The 21,098-nt window shown below is 40.9% G+C and overlaps 1 protein-coding gene across 1 annotated transcript; it reads right to left on the reverse strand.

Moving 5' to 3' along the window:
- Positions 1-15,254: 15,254 nt before the first annotated feature.
- Positions 15,255-17,018, reverse strand: LOC133739639 (GRAS family protein RAM1-like). The gene has a single exon (XM_062167423.1). The coding sequence runs from the start codon at positions 16,933-16,935 to the stop codon at positions 15,478-15,480; it is 1,458 nt and encodes a 485-aa protein (XP_062023407.1). The 5' UTR covers positions 16,936-17,018; the 3' UTR covers positions 15,255-15,477.
- Positions 17,019-21,098: the final 4,080 nt, after the last annotated feature.

A 21,098-nucleotide genomic window follows, 5' to 3' on the forward strand; every position in this document is an offset into this window, starting at 1 on the left:
CTTCTCTAAAGGTTGAACCATGGAAGGCCAAAAAGCCTATTAGGTGGAAAAGTATTAAGCAACTAACATCTTCAAAGAATGCGAGAGACCACTTCAAAACCTGTGAGCTGGTGAATGTGATCTGCTACGGCATTTGGTCCGAAGATGTATGTGACTATTATATAAACTTTCTTCCTTTGGGAGAAATGGAGACTCGGAAAAAGTAGGGCTGCTGTCCAAAAGACTGGGTGCTTACTGATAACCCGAATGAAACTACAAATGTGACTAGATGAGTCGCAGACCTTTTGGCAGGAAATGCCCAATGTCATCATATGCAAAAAGGTAAAATCCCATGTTCATATCATCATAAATTCCCTGCAAACAGAGACAATTGACCGGGATTTAATTGAGTCACACTTGATATCTCTTTTGAATCCACCATCGGGTAATAAGAAATCAAGAGAAGCAAGCGAGAATACAGCAAAATCAATCAATTTCTATCTCAAAGTTGGCTGATTATGTTCCTAAAAATGATTGATCCAACAGTGCCCATTAGTTTGAGAATTCTACTAAACCAATTCAAAGAATGATAAGCATCAACTATAATACCTCCAAGCACTAAAAAATTGCTTCATGTAGATAGACTTCCCTCATAACAAAAAAACATAATTTTCAATTGAGCCACACTTCAAAACGCTTTTAGGCCTAAAATGTATGTTCTAGTACCTAGTTTTGACAACGGCTAATATGTTAAAGATGTGAATTACAATCCATAATTTTGACAAGCCTATAAAGCAAAGAGATACTGCAACGTACTAACCAAACCCCCTTGCATATAATTATCAAGAAAAAAAGTTGAACAATATATCAGCATCTCACACCAGATTTGAACCACCACAAACACATCATGTCAGGTTTGAAAATGAGTTAAATAAATGACATACCTGGCAGCATCAAATACGGGCTTTCCATTCCATCTATGGTTTACACAGTTTCAAAGCCACAATCTCAGACAATAACCAAAAGGCAGAGCATGCCAATACAAAGAAACTTGTTGATAAATTATAACAAAAATCCCATCCACAAGGAAAGCAAGACCATACAATTTTCATGCCTTACAACTAAGATTCAATCATCTTAACACATATAACAAGGAAATCAATCATCCTAAGATTCAATTAAACAACAATTAAATGAATGATTAATCTAATGACTCAATTAAGCAGCTAAAGATTTCAAACTTCTGATCAGAAACACAACAATTCAGGATCGCAAAACCAGATCAAACAAGCTGAATCAAATTGAAGAGAGATTCGAGCTTACGTTGATGTCATCGTCGGAGGAGATCTCCTTGGTGGCCTTATGGCTGAACCAGTAGGACCCCGCCTTGTTCAGAATCTGATCCCTGCAATTTCAATCCTTCCATTCTTGCCGACGACAACGTGTTTCGGCTTGATCGTGGCGGAAGACGAAGAAGAAGTGACGTGATTAAGGCGAAGAGCAACGAAGCCAGAGATCCAGAAAAAGAGAACAAAGCTGTGGATTGAAGCTCCAAAATCGAGATTACATATCGTCGTAGACAGACAAAGCATAATCGGAAGCTGGCGGTGGAGAGAGAAACTCGAAGAGAGAATCTTCGATCAAATCGAATCAAGCTTTCTGATCAAAAGAGACAGAAAATTTGAGCTCTGAAATTTTGATTGAACAGTTATAAACGTTTGTTACCTAAATAGGGGCATAATCGGAATCAAAAAAATTAAAAACTGACCTGTTTTAACATCACCTGATTATTCATAAGGATTAAATTAATATTATTGACAATTCATTATGGACCTTTTTATCAAGTGGGAAACTAGGTGACCTTTTTATCATTTCACTATCTAATGTGACATTTTCCCTCATTTCCCTTTTTTTTTTCCTTTCCGCTACATTACTAAAATAAAGTTAAAATGAATTATTAAAAAAAATTACGGAAAGCTCGACCTCCTCATTTTCAGTGTTATTTATTTATATATTTCAATGATTAATTTTGGAAAAATATCAATTTACCCAAATTTGAGCTACACTTCCAAACATCTTATAAGATTGCCCACTTACCTAACAAATTACATATTTTTTGCCCTAATATCCAATTAAGATATTTTTTATTAATTTTTGGGACAATTTTGCCCTCTCTCCCTTTGTCACTTAAAGAGAGAGAGACTTCACAGAACTCTGGTCGCCGGCCGCCGGAATCCAGTGACCGGCAGCTGGAATCCCTTGCTCGGCGCTGGACTCCTATCACCGGTCGCTGGAATCCGGTCACTGGCGACTGGTGTCCGCTTTTATTACCCCCCAATAAACTTTTTATTATCCCCCAATAATACCCAATAAACTTTTTATTGCCCCCCAATAAAAATTTATTGGGGGTAATCAGTGTTCTAAAAAACGGCCGCCCAGGCGGCCTAGGCGCTGGGCGGAAGGAGACCGAGGAGATTAATGTATAATCGGAGGCCTTAGGCGGCTGCTTAGGCGGCCTGGGCGTTCTCTGCGGCTGGGCGGTTTCCGCCTCCTTTTTTTTTTTTTTTCCCGAAACCCAAACTCGACATCAGCCAAACCTAAACGGCTAAACCCATTCGATCCCCAAACTGCAAAAATAACCCGCAACCTCTGCTCTCCCCAAACATCGGACCTCTACTTCCTTACCAAATCTGAACTCTACTCCATTTCCCTCTCCTCCTCCTCTTCTGCATCTGACCACTTTGACTCCGACGTTTTGATCCCATAATCAAGAGCTCCGTCTTCAACCAATCTGCAGCCAACCTCAAATAATTGCATCCTTGGAGGCTTGCCTCCAGTAAACTTGTGAATAGTACGAGACATTGATTTTTTCTTTTAAATCCGAAGCAGACTGCTCAAGAGAGATGAGAGAGAGTTAGGGAGTTGCAGAGAGAAAGAGAGAAAGCGAAGAGAGAGCGGCTGATTGAGTTTTTGAATCTAGGGGTTTAGAGAGAGAGAGAAAGTAGAACAAAGGAAGGGCTTGGGCTACAGGACTTAAGAGAGGGATTTATTGTGGATGATGGATTCATGGGCTTGAGCTTGCCCTCAAGTACCATAACTTGTTATATTCTTATTTAAAAATTATAACAAGCCTTTATATATTTTTTAGGGCTAAAGTCTGTTTAGTCCCTGTACTATGTCTCTCTCATCGTTTCAGTCCCTGACATTCCAATTTAATCTGAAAAGTCTCTGAGGTCTCAATTTCCGTCTAATAGGTCCTTTCCGCAGGAAATTAGGAATTGGCCTTGGGTGAAATGTCAATATACCCCTCAGTTATTTCTTTTTTCTTTTTTTTTTCCTTTTTGTTTAAGGATATCTCTATTTGTGTTTGGCCCAAACTCTAGGTTACTTGACCTAGTGGTAATAGGGTTAAATTAGAAGGATCTAGATTCCTATTCAATGTACGATTACTTTCCTTGTACGATTGAGATTTTATGCATTGTAATCCTCTATATAAAGAGGCCCCTATTATCAATGAGAACACACAGCAAATTCCTCTCAAATTCAGTTTCTCTAAAACACGTTATCAGCACGAAGCCCTAACCCTGAAAACCCTAATTTCGTAACCTTCAAAATCCTGCAACCACCGCCCCACATATCGAAGCCCTATTCCCAAGGAGCCCAGAACCGGCGGCGGAACCACCGGAACCGGCCGGAAAACCCCTGGACCGGCCATCGGAAAATTCGGACCGGCCCCTGCCTTGTGCCTGCCCCTGCGAGCCCTGCCGAGCAGCTGCCGAGATCTGCCGAGTCTTGTGCCTGCATCTGCCGAGACCTGCCGACAGCCCCTGCAAGCCTCCTGCCGAGACATGCCGAGAGCTGCCGAGACGAGTGCCTGCCCCTGCCGACAGCCCCGCACGCACCTGCCGACATCTGCCGAGCCCCTGCGCAGCCACTGCCGACAGGTCCTGCATATCCTCGCACAGCCCCTGTAGCAGCCCTGCACAAGCCCTCCAGCAGCCCCGCACGCCTCCGCAACTGCCCTGCACCAACCTGCCTAGCTCCGGTCACCAGTTTCCGTCCACTTTTCCGGCGACCTCCGGCAACCTTTTTTCCGGCCACCTCCGTCATCTTTTCCGGTCAAGATTTCCGGCTATTTTTCAAGGTAAACTTTTCTAAAAGTTCCCGTTTTTGAAGTTTTTCAATTTCTTCTTCTTTTCTCGGGGACTTCCAACATCCCTTCTTCTACCCCTCTTTCTTCTTCATAGGGGAGACCAAAAGCCGAACTGTGGGGGTTCGTGCTCACTCCGAGCTTAGAGCTTGTAGAGTCCTCCAAACTTAGAGTTTGTTGAGAAGAAAAACGATCGACCACTTACATCGTCGTTTCGATCTAATCCAAAAACCCCTCTTGGAATCGGATTTTCTTGGAAGCGACTACGCTCAGAAAATCCCTAATTTCTTGGAAGCGACTACGCTCAGAAATTTTATAGTTTTTCGTGGTAGCGTTTTTCGCTCCGAAACTAACCCTATTTTCTTGTTGTTTTTCAGGATGAGTAACCTGAACAAGTTGAGCTTCGCTCCACTAGAGACAACAGGCGCAGGATACCACAAGTGGGTCCGTGATGTGCGCCAGCATCTTAAGGCTGATGGGATCCTGAGTACGATCCAAGAACCAAGTCAGGACGTGCGTACTCCTCAACAAGCTGCTGCTTTTGAAGCAAATAGAGCTACGAGATAGGCGAATGAAGCCAAAGCCATCATTCTCATGACAAGGCACATGAATGACGCGCTCCAAAATGAGTACCTCAATGAGGAAGACCCAAGAAGACTATGGGTAGAACTCGAGCAGCGTTTTGGCAACGTCCGTGATTCCCTGCTTCCAGACTTAGAAGTGAGATGGTCTAGCCTCCGCTTCTGTGATTTCAAGTCTGTACTTGACTACAATTCGGAAGCCCTTCGTATCAAATCGTTGATGGAATTCTGTGGACAGAACGTCACTGATACGATGTTGATCGAGAAGACTCTCTCCACCTTCCCCGTCTCTGCATTGATGATAGCCAAAAACTATCGGATTGATGTCAATGCCAGACGCATCACAAGATTTCATGAGCTAATTGGTGCCTTGAACGTAGCTGAAAAGCACGACAACATACTTGTGAAGAACTATAACTCTAGACCCGTGGGAACCAAGTCAATTTCGGAGTCTAATTATAGTCGCGCCTCCAAGGGAGGACGCAAGGAGCGAAACCCTAAGAGTAGGGATAATTCTGGACGTTCTGGTCCATATTCTCGCCCTAAAGAGGAAGGAAATCGCCAAGATAGGCGTGCACGGAACCGTGGAGGTAAACGTGTGAAGAGAGAGAGAGGCCAAGCCTCCGGTTATGGTGGTCACGCCACCAAAGGCAATAACCGTCTACAAAACGCTCCTAGAGCGCCTCGATCAAGGGAACCTGACCATAATGATGCTTGTCTCAGATGTGGATCAAGTGGACATTGGGCAAAGAAGTGTACTGCATCCCAGAACGTTGCAAACGCATACAAGATGTATCGTGAAGCAAGGGAGGCAAATTACATGGAACAAGAAGATCAAGATGGAGATCTCGATCTAAGGGTGGAAGATTACAAGGATCAAGACCCAGAAACTGGCGATTTTGATTAAGCCTTTTTATTTCCAAGAGATGTAGGCAATTGCCATATTATTTTTATAGTAGATGCCAATGCTATTAGTCTTTCTTCAAAGTAGGTGTACTCAATGTGAGTGTGATGTCTAGGAAGGTTTTGAGATAAGTGGTACTTAAGTGAGCCTCGCTCCACCGACATCTCTCTACTCACCTGGTCACATTTACATTGGAATTACCGAAAGGAGTTAGACGACTACCATTGTTTTGCATTAACTAGTTTATTGGATTAGATTTTCTTTGGTTAAAGAAACGATTAGGGCTGGGATTTTTGAACCGGGAACCGGTGGAACCGGCCCGGACCGCACCGAAATAGGCGGTTCGGTTCGGTTTCTTGTGTGAAAAACGTTCATTTTTTGAAGAACCGAACCGTTGTAAGTCTGCCGGTTCGGTTTCAGTTCTAAGTTTGTGTTTGATGCAGGAACCGAAAGAACCGCGAATAGCACCCAGACCTATTATAAATAGCCACTAGCCCATACCTTTTTACCCAAAAACAATAAAATAATACCCACTAGCAGCCTAGCTCATGCCTTTTTACCTGGCACACTTAACAATTAAAGCAAAGCCAACAGACCACCGACCAGCAATGATCCTGTACCCGAAAATAATAAAACAATACCCCCACTAGCCCATGCTTTTTACCCAAAAACAATAAAAAAATACCAAGGATGATGACTTGATTGATTTCTCTTCTCTTTTATCAAACAAGACCCAGCTCGACCTTCAATACTTGTTCTTCCCCAATTTCAAAAACGCTGCCCCAGCCCCCAAGTCAATCGAAAAGCCAGAAAGACATAAACCCCCAGTTCATCTTCATCCCCAATCGGCCATTCTCAATTCGAATTTTCAAAGGAGATGGCTTCGAATCCTTCAATTCCTTCCATTCCTTTGAATTCAAGTAGTCACTCTTGGTCTGGGAAACTGAAGATGAAGAAGGAAGTCTCACGATCCCGGCAAAGGGAAGGGTGCTGCAGGTAAATGAGGCTGGGAAACTGCAAAAAATGGTTTCTTTTCTTTGTGGTTAGGAACCGGTTACAACCCGAAACCGAACCGAAAGAAACGGTTCCGGTTCCATTACGGTTCCGGCAAAAAAAAACAGGCACACCGAACCGGCAAAAGCATATCGGTTCCGGTTCCGGTTCCGGCAAAAAATGACAAAACTAGAACCGATCCCAGGCCTAGAAACGATGATGTAATTCCGTTTGGCTTATTAATAAAAGTTGAGTTCTTTTCTTTATGACTCCTTTTTAATTACGAGCTTTTCTTTTAGGAATGGATGAACTTCAATGTCTTGTGGATAGTGTGACTACGCACACCATTCTACGACATAGGCAATTATTCTTGGAGATGTTGCCTACATATTCATCTGTGACTACGATGGCTGGGCCATCAGGTTTAGTTCAAGGACATGGAATGGCCCAATTCCTTTTGCCTAATGGCACCTTGATTAAAGTCACTGAAGCTCTCTACGCTCCTAAGGCAAATCGAACCTTATTGAGCTTTAAAGATATTAGAGCCAACGGATTCCATGCGGAAATGCATAGTGAGAACGGAATAGAATTCCTTTGCATTACCTCTAATGATTGCGGAAGAAAACGCATCTTAGAGAAGCTTATGTGTCAATCTAGTGGACTTTATGTCACTACAATTCGACCTATTGAATCCAATAATGTCATAAGAGAAGATCTCTTGGATTCAGACACGTATTGGCTTTGGCATGACCGACTAGGACATCCTGGTCGTGATATGATGCTCCGTATACTAAAGACTTCACACGGACATCCATTCTTCAGAGTGAGAAGAAGCAAGAATCGAAAATTGATTCCAGGACTTAGCAAGACCGCAACAATTGCAGCATCTGGAGCTGCAGCCGTCTTGGGGCGCCATAGGGCCGCCCAAGTCCCATGTGATGACGCCATTAATGGCGCCAACCATGAGCATGACGCCATGGTTGTTCCTCCTAGTGGCCATGACGCCACACACACCAATTTCCATGGCTCTAACGCCATAATGGGAGATGTAGTCACACACTTTGCTTCTAATAGCGCTACAGACGCTCAGGCCCAACCAAAATCCTCATTGGTTGCTTCTAAGGCCCCTCGCTCTTTCTGCAAAGCCTGTTCCTTCGGGAAATTAGGACCGAGACCGTCCTACGCAAAGGATCCCAAAATACTCATTCCGTTCTTACAGAGAATCCAAGGGGATATCTGTGGACCCATTCAACCACCATGCGGACCTTTTAAATACTTTATGGTTTTGGTTGATGCGTCGACACGCTGGTCACATGTCGCGCTACTGTCCACTCGAAATGCTGCTTATGCTAAACTCCTCGCCCAGATTATCCGTCTACGGGCTCACTACCCTGATCATCCTATTAAGTCAATTCGACTTGATAATGCTGGGGAGTTTACATCGAAAACATTCGATGACTATTGCATGTCACTGGGGATTGATGTAGAGCATCCAGTTCCCCATGTTCATACCCAAAATGGTCTCGCAGAAGCCGCTATCAAACGACTACATATGATAGCACGGACATTGGTTATGCGCACCAATCTCCCTGTTTCTGCTTGGGGATATGCAATATTGCATGCAGCGACGCTAATTCGACTACGACCCACTGCCACCCAATCTTACTCTGCGTTACAGCTAGTGACTGGGTACGAGCCTGATATCTCGCACTTACGCATTTTTGGGTGTACCATTTATGTGCCTATTACGCCGCCACAGCGTACTAAGATGGGTCCACAACGACGAATGGGCATTTATGTTGGATATGAATCTCCAACGATCGTCCGCTACCTTGAACCCTTGACAGGCGATCTCTTTACCGCTAGATTTGCGGATTGTCACTTTGATGAGACAGTCTTCCCATCGTTAGGGGGAGATAAGAACACATCTGTTCAACAGGAACGACAGGAATTGTCGTGGTCTGTCCCCACTATGTCTCATCTCGATCCCCGTACCGCACAGTCCGAACTTGAAGTGCGAAGAATAATCGAGCTCCAGAACGTAGCAGACACTCTGCCTGATGCGTTTTCTGATGTTGCCAAAGTGACGAGATCACACATACCTGCTGCAAACGTGCCTGCAAGAATCGATGTCCCAAATACTGGACATCACGCCTCTCCTGTGACACCAGGAGATGGCGCCATTGCCCAACATGGCAATGATGTGGCATCTATGGCCGCAGGTCCCGCAAGAAAGCGCGGTAGACCGATTGGTTCGAAGGATACTCGCCCTAGAAAGAGAGCGAATGAGGCACAAACAAATCCTTTGATCATCGATACTCAAAATCCGTCCCATGAGAATGTTCCGGATTATGGTTATGTCCAAGAGACATCATTGGGGGACGCCTCAATGTCAGAACCTATCCCTGAGAATGTAGAGATCTCTGTTAATTACACTAGTGTACATGGGACGTGGGAAAGAAACTCCATCATCATTGATGATGTATTCGCGTATTCAATGGCACGTGAGATTATTGAGACCGATGACATCGAACCACGCTCCGTTGATGAATGCCAACGTAGAGCTGATTGGCCAAAGTGGAAAGATGCGATCCAGGCAGAACTTGATTCTCTAGCGAAAAGAAAGGTATTCGGACCGGTTGTGCCAATACCGCCCAACACCAAACCAGTTGGTCACAAATGGGTATTCGTTAGAAAGCGTAATGAGAAAAACGAGATTGTAAGGTACAAAGCTCGCCTTGTGGCGCAAGGTTTCTCACAACGCCCTGGAATCGACTACGAGGAGACCTATTCTCCCGTAATGGACGTCATAACGTTCCGCTACCTTGTCAGTTTGGTAGTTTCCGAAAAACTGAACATGCAGCTTATGGATGTGGTTACTGCGTATCTATATGGGGATCTAGATACAGAGATATACATGAAGATTCCAGACGGAATTCAGTTACCCAAATCAAGTGGCTCTAAACCACGGAGCGCGTTTGCGATTAGATTGAAACGCTCACTATATGGATTGAAACAATCCGGACGGATGTGGTATAACCGTCTAAGTGACTACTTGATTGGAAAGGGATATGTCAACAATGAACTATGCCCATGTGTGTTCATAAAAAGGACAAGTTCCGGATTTGCAATAGTAGCGGTTTATGTCGATGACATGAACATAATTGGCACCCTTAAAGAGTTAAGGGAAACCGCTGAACACTTGAAATCCGAGTTTGAGATGAAAGATCTTGGGAAAACACGGTTTTGCCTCGGTTTAGAACTTGAGCACCGTAGAGATGGTATCCTGATTCATCAATCAACTTATACCCAAAAGATGCTTAGGCGTTTCAACACTGATAAGATTAAGCCTTCAAGCACCCCAATGGTCGTCCGTAGTCTTGATCCAAAGAAGGATCAATTTCGTCCAAAAGATGACGATGAAGAAGTGCTAGAGGCAGAAGTGCCCTACCTAAGTGCAATAGGCGCATTATTGTACTTAGCTCAATGCACAAGACCGGATATCTCATTCGCTGTGAACTTGCTAGTTAGATATAGCTCTGCGCCTACACGACGCCATTGGACTGGTGTTAAAGATATCTTTCGATACCTAAGTGGTACGATCGATATGGGCTTGTTCTATCCCTACAGAGAGAAGATGGATTCGGACCCATCAAGTGCCAGGGACGCCACACATGGTGGACTGCGTCCCCTATCCCCATCCCAAAACGATATAAGTGTTTTGGAAGGTTTTGCTGATGCTGGGTACCTCTCTGACCCACACAAAGGTCGCTCCCAAACTGGTTATGTTTTCACCATGGGAAAGACCGCGATATCTTGGAGGTCTACAAAACAGACCTTAGTCGCTACTTCTTCGAATCATGCAGAGATTATTGCTCTTCACGAAGCAGTTCGTGAATGTATATGACTTCGATCCATAGTTACGCATATTCGAAGCAATTGTGGTTTGAAGTCTACCACAGATGAGCCAACGAGCATTTATAAGGATAATGCTGCTTGCATTGAACAAATGAAGCAAGGCTACATCAAAGGCGACAACACCAAGCATATATCACCCAAATTCTTCTACAATCAGCAACAACAGAAGCTCCTCAAGATCAAAGTGAACCAGGTTCGATCTGAGGACAATGAGGCAGACTTGTTTACTAAGTCATTGCCCAAATCCACGTTCAAGAAACATGTGGCAAGAATTGGCTTGCGGAAATTATCTGAACTCCCATGATCGTAGTCATCAGGGGGAGGCGCAGACATCAGGGGGAGATGTCTACATGTTCACCTCGAAACGTGAAGGGTGTGTTGTGCTCTTTTTCCCCTTCAACCGAGGTTATTTTTGTCCCACTGGGTTTTTGTTACTCGGCAAGGTTTTTAACGAGGCAACGAGAGAAGCACCGCGTTTGGACAACACAAGGGGGAGTGTTTAAGGATATCTCTATTTGTGTTTGGCCCAAACTCTAGGTTACTTGACCTAGTGGTAATAGGGTTAAATTAGAAGGATCTAGATTCCTATTCAATGTACGATTACTTTCCTTGTACGATTGAGATTCTATGCATTGTAATCCTCTATCTAAAGAGGCCCCTATTATCAATGAGAACACACAGCAAATTCCACTCAAATTCAGTTTCTCTAAAACACTTTTTAATTTATTTTTTTCCTTTTTTTCTTTTTCCTTTTTAATTTCTTTTTTTTCTTTTTCCTTTTTAATTTCTTTTTTTTCTTTTTTCTTTTTCCTTTTTAATTTCATTTTTCCTTTTTTTATTTTTATTTTTTTCCTTTTTCCATTTTAATTTCTTTTTTTTTCTTTTTTCTTTTTCCTTTTTAATTTCTTTTTTTCATTTTTTTCTTTTTCCTTTTTAATTTATTTTTTTTTCTTTTTCCTTTTATTTTTCTTTTTTTCCTTTTTCCATTTTAACTTTTTTTTCTTTTTCCTTTTTAATTTCTTTTTTCTTTTTCTTTTTTAATTTCTTTTTTTTCTTTTTCCTTTTATTTTTCTTTTTTTCCTTTTTCCATTTTAATTTATTTTTTCTTTTTAATTTCTTTTTTCCTTTTTTTATTTTTCTTTTTTCCGTTTTAATTTCTTTTTTCCATTTTTTTTCTTTTTTCTTTTTCCTTTTTAATGACCATCGTATTCTGCTGCATCAGTAGCATCACGTCGGCGAACCAATCCAGATCGACCCGAAACCCCAATTCTTGTTCTCCACGCCAGCGGCCATTTTTCTTTTCCATCACTATTCTTCTTCTTCACTTCTGGTTTTTGTCAACTTGGCCATCAAAAACCACCATTTCTACCAAACCCAAAATCCAAATCACCATTTTGAGCAAGACCCAAAAACCTCAGAGTTTGAAAAAATGGTAGTTTTAAGTGAAAAGTTAAAAAATGGTAATTTTCAGTGAAAAGTTTCCAAATTGAGGCTTGATGTGGAGAGAGAAAGTGGGATTTGAGTGGGAGAGAGAGAAGTAGGCTGTGAAAACAAGAGGGGAGTGGTTTAGTGGCGAATTTTCGAGCTGATTGGGAAACAGATGGGTTGTGGAGTTTGATCGGAATGAGATTGGTGGGTTGAGGAAGTAGAAAGTAGGCAAAACGAAAAAGAAAAAAGAACTTAAAAAGGAAAAAAAATTAAAAAGGAACAAGAAAAAAAGAAGAAATAGCAAAAAAGAAATTAAAAAGGAAAAATAAAAAAGGAAAAAAAGAAATTAAAAAGAAAAAAAAGAAATTAAACAGGAAAAAAAAGAAAAAAAAGAAATCAAAAAGGAAAAATGAAAAAAAAGGAAAAAAGAAATTAAAAAGGAAAATGAAAAAAATAAATTAAAAAGGAAAAAGAAAAAAGAAAAAAAAAGAAATTAAAATGGAAAAAGGAAAAAAATAAAAATAAAAAAAGGAAAAATGAAATTAAAAAGGAAAAAGAAAAAAGAAATTAAAAAGGAAAAAGAAAAAAGGAAAAAAATAAATTAAAAAAGAAAAAAGAAATAACTGAGGGGTATATTGGACATTTCACCCAAGACCAATTCCTAATTTTCCGCGGAAAAGACCTATTAGACGGAAATTGAGACCTCAGGGACTTTTCAGATTAAATTGGAATGTCAGGGACTGAAACGATGAGAGAGGCATAGTACAGGGACTAAACAGACTTTAGCCCTATTTTTTAAGTCTATATAAACTCTTATTTATATTTCATATGTTATAAAAATAAATAAAAAAATTAAAAAAAGTAAAACCGCCTAGGCGCCGTCTAGGCACCCGCCTAGGCGCCTGGGCGCTAGTCCTCTGGCCACCGCCCGACTAGCGCCTAGCGATTTTTCGAACCTTGGGGGTAATAAAAGTCTCTGACGACCTCTTTGCGAACTTCCGGGAACCTCCGGACCTGTACCGGAGTCCGGCGTCCTATTTTATTGCCCCCAATAAACTTTTTATTACCCCTGTTAATACCCAATAAGCATTTTATTGCCCCTCAATAAACTTTTTATTGCCCCCTAATAATACTCAATAAAAATTTTATTCCCTCCAATAAACTTTATAAAAATTTATTATGGCGTAATAAAAGTCTTCGGCGACCCATGATCGGATTCCGGCGGCCAGTGACAGGATTCCGATGGCCATTACGGGATTCCGGCGGCTGATGACCGGATTCGGCGAAATCTCCAATGATTTTCTAATTATTTAAAGGGAAAACTTGTCTTTTTACATTTAAATTGGGTAAGTGGGTACACAAATCTTTTAGTGGAGTAAGTGGGCATTTGTTCGGCCCAAATTGGGTAAATGGTCAAGAGCCCATTAATTTTTTTTTAACAACCTACTATGTCTTTGAAATTAAAAAATAACTGAATTTCTTATGATACAACTAATAAACAAATTAGAACATATTAGTAGACATATAAGGATTTTGTGCGATCCAAGAAATCGAAATTGGAAATCGATAAATTTGGTACTACTCATCTATTTATAGTGTATTGATGAGTATTGTGTAAAAAAAATTCATCCAATCCGTCGTAATTTCGATATCAAACAAAGCAGTCAACCCTTTATATGCTTATACTTTTCTAAGGGGAGCTGAACCATGAGGAGATAAAGTTCCCAAAATTTTCACCGTTGATATAGCTCATACCCATAAGAGTATGAGAGCTGACAGAATGAAAAAAAGAGTTGTGAATGAGTGGTTATGAGCATATAATTTTATGTGGTATTTAGGGTTTAGGGTTGACCTAGCAGATCGAGACCTAAACGATGACGAAAATAGCTGAAATTTTGACCATAAGCATTCCTTCTTATAATGATATCATCCAATGGTCGATTTTGATCAAGTCTATTTGCTCCACATTATTGCTCATGGAAGGTATACTTTAAGATACAACTAATAAACAATTTAGACCACATTAGTAGACAAGGATTTTGTATGATCCAAAAAATCGAAATTGGAAATCAATAAATTTGACATTACCCATCTATTTATAGCGTATTCATAGGTACTGTGTACAAAAATTAATCCGATCCGCCGTCATTTCGATATCAAACAAAGCGGTCAACCTTTTCATCCAAATTGATGATCGTTAAAGTATCGAACCGAATCTGTCCAACCTGAACTGTTCATGTTTATAATTGTAAATGGTAGTTATGAATGCCTTAATGATTACCAATTTGGCTGAAAATTTGCAGAAATGATCTACTCATATAGACCTAAAAACTGAATGGTTGAGATCTGAATATGTGATCGAAAATTGGATCTAATGAGCAATACCTTAAAATGGCCAAAAAAAAAAAAAAATCCTTCACTAGAAGGGCCCTGTATATATATATATATATATATACAGAGCCCTTCCACTAAGGGATCCTTTTTTTGGTCATTTGAAGGGATCGCTTATTAAACCCATTTTTCGATAGTATTTCGCTATCTCGACCGTTCAGTTTTTAGGTCCTAATGTATTAAGGTATCAAACTAGATTAAATCAATGGACGAACCGAATCTGTTTAACCTAAACTATTCGTGTTTATAATTGTAAATCGCCGATGGTTGGACGGCTTGAAGCCAGACGCTAGTGTTGGGGAGGCAGACTTGGAGGCGGCGCATTGCAGCCATTGCCTTAGGCCGGAAGGAATGGGTACGTACGGCCCAATTCCTGGTTTGACCATTTGGGCTTGGGTACTGCTTGTGGGCCCGTGGAATCTTTATATGTCTACTAATATGGTCTAATTTATTTATTAATTGTATCATAAAGTATATCTCCCATGAGCAACAATGTGCAGCAAATAGACTGTATCAAAATCGATCGTTGGATGTTATCATGATAAGAAGAAATGGTTATGCTCAAAATTGCAGCTATTTTTGTCGTCGTTTGGGTCTCGATCTAGTAAGTCAACCCTAAACCTTAAATATCACATAAAACTAATATGCTCATAACCGCTCATTCCCAACTCTCATTTTTGATCTGTCAGCTCTCACACTCTCATGGGTATGAGCTATATCAATTAATATAAAAATTTCTTTCTTGTTTTGTTAAAAGTATTATAATAATAATATTATTAAAGAATAATAAAATTTACACTCCCTAATTTGCAATTCACACTTTCTGTTTTTTTTTAATTGAAATTCTTATAAAAAAAAAAATTTAAGACGTTACTAAAAAATATATATATATAAAGTGTGAGTTGGTAAATATCATTTCTTTATGTCAAATATCTCATTCATAAAGGGAACGCAAATCACAGATGAACAGCTAAGCAGACTTTAGCGCTAGGAAACCAAATCGATGTTGAGGCAAAGTGATCAGTAAGCTTAAGCATTAGCTTAACAATCAGTTTATACAAGTAGATTATTACAAAAATGATATGAATTGAATGTGTTAGGATATAGGAGAATATAAATGTCTGTATATATATTTATGATACACAGTGACAGTGCCATGCAGAAACTGTAAGCAGATACCTATCTTGCCATCCTAGAGAAATTGTCCTTCCATCATCTCTTTCAAAAACCCTGAATCCAGCTGCAGTACTGCTACCATTACTACTCTCTCCTTCGAATTGAAGCGGACAATAATGGGTCCTTATCTTCAAGAGAAGTCTAGCTTGGATCTTGGACTTGGAGCTTAGATTAATTCCTTCAAAACCATGACTCTCCATCCTCGCCTTCCATGTCTCCGTCGACTTTTCGGTTTTTCGATCCTCCTGAATATGGTCGTAGTTGAGCATGCTTTTGATCTCCTTTCCCAGATGGTTCTTCTCAATGCTCAGCCTCTCCACGCTCTCTAGTGGTAAGCAATCATCTAAAGAATCAAACATGGCTGCAAAATAATGCAAAGACTCCATGAATCTCGGCAAGAAACTTCGAGGGCTTCTGCTTCCTTCTTGTTCAACCAACATTACAATCGAAGGGTTAAGTAAATGTACAGATTTTAATGAGTCAGATATCTTCATATTATTGTTCAAGCTGTTCAAATGGAAAACCAAATTCACCGCAATCGTTTCGTTTCTCTTCTTCCTCAAGTTTATGAGATTTGAGCCTTGCAGCAATCCTTGGAATTCGAAAACGAGGTTGCGACATCCCTTTGAAAAACTGAGCAATCTGTTCTCCGTCTCCCGCAGTTCATCCAAGCTTCTTCCAAACCCCGTAATCCTGAGGGATATCCGACTGCTACTGCTTCCCTTTTCGGAAAGAGATTGTATTAGTGAAGGCCATTGAAAGCCATAGGAGACGTCGAAATCAATTATATGCAAGGAACGGTTGTTCTTGTCTTCTTCTTTCTCAAATGCCTCAATTATGGCCTGGTTGGCTGTAAAATGAGCAAACTGGTAGTAGGGGGAAACCCGGTAAAGAGCAGTGAAGGCTACAAACTCTTCCTCATGCGTTGGCTCCTTGGAAATCACGTCGTAGAATGGTGATTTCCGGGTGAGAAGCCTCGCTGCCAAGCCATCTGCAAAGTAAGCCACAACTCGTTGCACTGAGTCGCCACACAAGGAAACACTTTTGTACAACTCTGTAAGATTCTCCAAGGCTGAGCTCACATTGTTTTCATTTACGGCTGTGGCTGTTATGAGCAACATGTGGACTAATTGGAGGCCTTTGCCATCTTCATCAACACTATCATAAATATTATTATCATTACAATAATTGTGATCTCCTCTTCCTCCTTTCTTCTTGTGGTCTAGTTTTAGCATTTGTTCCCTCATTTGAAGAAGCCTGAATATCTTCCCCTCACAACCTTCATATGATGATGAACTGAGATCGCCAGTATTCTCCCTTCTCTTTCTCTTTTTCATTCTTTCACCGCCTGAGTTTGTAACAATTGCTAGGCTGAGATTCAAAAGCTCATCCCCTTCCTCATCTATATCTTCCATATTACTACTCTCTCTCTCTCTCTCTCTCTCTCTCTCTCTCTCTCTCTCTCTCTCTGAGACAAAAATTAGAAAACTCAATAATAAATAGTAGATGAAGAGAATGAGAGGAGCATGAGGGATGGATGACCATTTATCGAAGGAAGGAGATAGAGGGTGGGATGGAATATCTCATGATGAAAATTCCTTTGTGTCATTACATGGGAATGGAACAAAAGACAAAAGACAAGAGAGATATTGAAGAATATAAACTTTTTCTTTTTGTTAAACCTATCAGAAAGACAAGATGCATATATGGGTATCTTTTTATTCTCGAGAACTAGTGTCTTAGGTCAAGAAAACGAATTGATCTTTTTTTTTCTTTTTTTATGGTCATTTTATTATTCGAGGCTGTTTTGGAGGTTTAGGAAAACGCTTGATTTCTGGTCCTTAATTTATAATGATCCTTTGGGTAGTTCGGAGGAGGAAGAAGATGCCGTACGCATTGGACAAAAACAGCAGCGGAAAAATTTGGGGTATCAAAACCTACCGTCCTTGAACAATAGATTTGTCCTCCCTTATTCCCTTATCAAAAAAATTCAAAGAAATTGCACATTACTTTGCTTCTAGATACAATAATACTCTCTTTTACTTCCTTAGCTAGTTTCGTTTTCTTTATTCTGAAAATGACTGCCATTTGTATGCTATGAGAAAAAGGGGCCGGGGCATATATGAAGATTCCGTTAATTTGTCAAATGGAATTTGATCCTCTAGACACCAATCCTATGGAACACGCACATCGAGGGTATTAATGTGTGCATGCTGGAAGTGTTGGCTAGCTAAGTGCCAAGTTAGCTTCTATTTGAAAGGACCGCTAGACGATCTCATTTGTTCGTTATTAATAAAGGATGCTTCAATTCTTGCAAAGTATGACGTGTATAACAAGAAATCTTGATCATCAACTTTGGTCCGTCGTAGTTAATTATGCTCTTTCATATATGTTGCAAGAGTCTAGACTCTTTGCAAGCTTTGGTGGACGTACCAAAAGCTTCTTCTTCTTTTTTTTTTTTTTTTTTTTTTTCTTCCAACTCTGACAGTGTATGTGTCACGCCCCTGATTTTTAACACAAATAAAAATCGATATATAACCCCATAATTATACATGCGTGAACGTTCAGTTATCAATACAAAATACCTGGAAACTTTTTCCCCTTTAACTACACACATATTGATGCCCTGAACCTACTATGTCAATATTGACCCGCTCCGTAGAGTCATATATTACATAACCTTACGAATTAAATTGTCAACAACAAGATAAAACGTAAATGCTTCTCAGAGCTCACTACAAGCGGAAATCTTTATAACGGTAAAGTCACAAAATTTGGCTTCCTACCGTAATGCTGCCAGCACGCCACCTCAGCTTCAGCCACGATTACCCTGACCTGCAGGATTAACCCCTACACTGTTTGAATGGTGCACCGGATTGCCACACAACAAACCCGGTAAGCTTTTGCAAGCCTGTATGAGTAAACTCAAAACCACTAAAAAGAAACACATTCTTAAGTCACCTCAACCTAATCACGATAAGCACATAACTCACAACTACAACCATCTGTTTTCAAAATCTTCCATAACATGCTTACGTAGGTCAACTCGTGACTAAACTACATGCTAAGATTCTCAACCTAGCATCCCATTACACAAATTTCCCATTAAACAAAACCACTTCAGATAATGTTTGGAAATCCCTTGACGCACAACGGCAAATCACAAGGATCATACTCGTTTCCTTTCCACCGGAAGCCTTTGTCATCAACATGACATCAAGGTGAAAACAATGAATCACCTTCCTATCCTCACACAGAGCACAATCGTCACCACTATGGTCTTCAAGATAAATCAAACCATTAATCAATAAAATCAAGAAGAAAACAAGGCAATCACAATTCAAAACAAGCAAAACAAGTCATAGTAATCATCATAACCCCACACTCTGACATCCATAGGTAGCTCCGGCTATCACAGCAGTCCTCTCGATCTTTGTTAACTTAATAACAATTCAACTCCGCTACCGAGCTATCATCACACTGACCATCACGCAGATAGCCATCATCCTACTGATCATCACACAGATAGCGATCATCCAACTAATCATCACACAGATATCACCAGTCATCACACAGATAGCGATCATCACACAGATACTCCTACACAAGCCTTACATGACAATCATCACAAAGATTCACTGATGTCATCGATTCATTACACAGATACTCCTACACAGGCCTTACATGACAATCATCACAAAGATTCACTGATGTCATCGATTCATTACACAGATACTCCTACACAAGCCTTACATATCTTAAATCTCACTTAAGACGGTCATATTAGACCCATGGTATCTCAACACATAATATTCTACAATCACAACTCAATACACAATTTTACCATTCTCGAGCAATAATGAACTCATTTCAAATATTATTCACCTCACAGTGAAACCACCAATACATATATATATCACGCAAATATATATATATATGTAGTCATCCACTTAGGAATGCCACTAATACCACTATAGTCACAGTTAATCCCATAACTCCAAGACAATATGGTAATTAGGCTCATAACAAATATCGTGAGATTTACTCACCTCGAAACTCCCGCTGCGTCTTCAATACAGAACAAGGCAGCCACACCACAAAACAACCGTCCAAGGATACCTCGTCAATTACCTAGTCACATACGGTTTCAACTTAACAACAATCCACAAACGATTTAAGTCCGAAACCCATGTTTTGAACTAAAATCCCCAAAGTGACGCCAATCGAGGCGAAACCACATCCGAGACCACCCAATGTCTCCGGAATACTTCTACGATCGATATGGCAAAACCACAAGTCGATCGGAAGCTCGAATACTCACGGATCGAAACATCGAACGGTCCGAAACTGTAAAAATCACAGCATGCTCATACGATCTCCAAAAATTACAAACAATATATCGAAATGCTCGTATAGACGAGTACATCGAACTCAGGAACATAAACTATCCCTGAGGTGGCCGGAAACTGCCGGAAAACACCACCACAGAGGCGGCGCCGCCATCGGCCCAAAGTCGGAATTTGGCAAAACTCCCAATACCAAAATTCATCATCTCAACTTCAATTACAACTTTCATAACTACATCAAAGTCCAAATATAAACCAATCGAGCGAATTTTACCTTAGAACAAATCAGACCGATTGAAACCCTAGAATTTCAAAGCTTCGATTCGTCCTCCACAAGTGAAATCGCTCCAAGCCACTTTGGGAGAAGCATCTACGTCCTCAAGGCTCCAAAAGCCCTCAAGAACCATCGGCCATGGTGGCCGGAATCGCCGACTCCGATCAAAGCGATTTCGTCCCCGAAGCGGCCTCTTCCAGTCGATGTAGCTCCCTCCACAGCTCAAATCTCTCTTCAATCCCTCCACAGACCTCTAGAGGAGATTGAGGCGACAAGAACCCACTTTGAATCGCATCCAAAGGTGGCCGGACGAGCGAGAACGACGCCGGCGAAGTGGCTGCCTGCGCGCGGGCTCGGGAGAGAGGGATTGAGCTCGGGTTTCCATTTTGGGAAATCTGGGCTCTCTTGCAAATTTCTCAAAAATTCGTCCTTTTATACAAAAATGGAAAGTTTTTCCGAAGCCAATAACTTCATCATATGAACTCCGATTCTCGCATTCCACATATCCACGAACTCGTATCGACGCGCTCTACAACTTTCGTGAAGGAAGTTTAGAGAAACCCAACGAATAAAAAGTCAACCCTTGCCCCCCCCCCCCTAAAATGACGCTTCCTGAATAATTATTCGCCCGAAACACTTCCGCTCCATCGAGCCACGAAACCGTCCGATACCCACACTTTAAATTCCGGAAAATCCTCAGAAAATAAATACGAATTTCCGGGGTATCACAGTATGGTACAGTATATCGGATACAATGTTTTCATTTACGAGGCTTCGATCATATTTACTTTGGTCTGGGCTTTTGGGTCGTACCGGAATACAGCGGTTTGGCGACTTCTGGCCGGCTACGTAGGAGAGCTCTTTACTGCAAGGTAGGCGTGGATTAAATTGTTGGGCTCTGGTGCAGCATCAAGCTCGATCGGTGTCGCTGGTGGTGAGGAAGCAATCGGTCAAGTCG

This window comes from Rosa rugosa, chromosome 3 (assembly GCF_958449725.1).
Source record: "Rosa rugosa chromosome 3, drRosRugo1.1, whole genome shotgun sequence".
Classification (NCBI taxonomy): Eukaryota; Viridiplantae; Streptophyta; class Magnoliopsida; order Rosales; family Rosaceae; genus Rosa; species Rosa rugosa.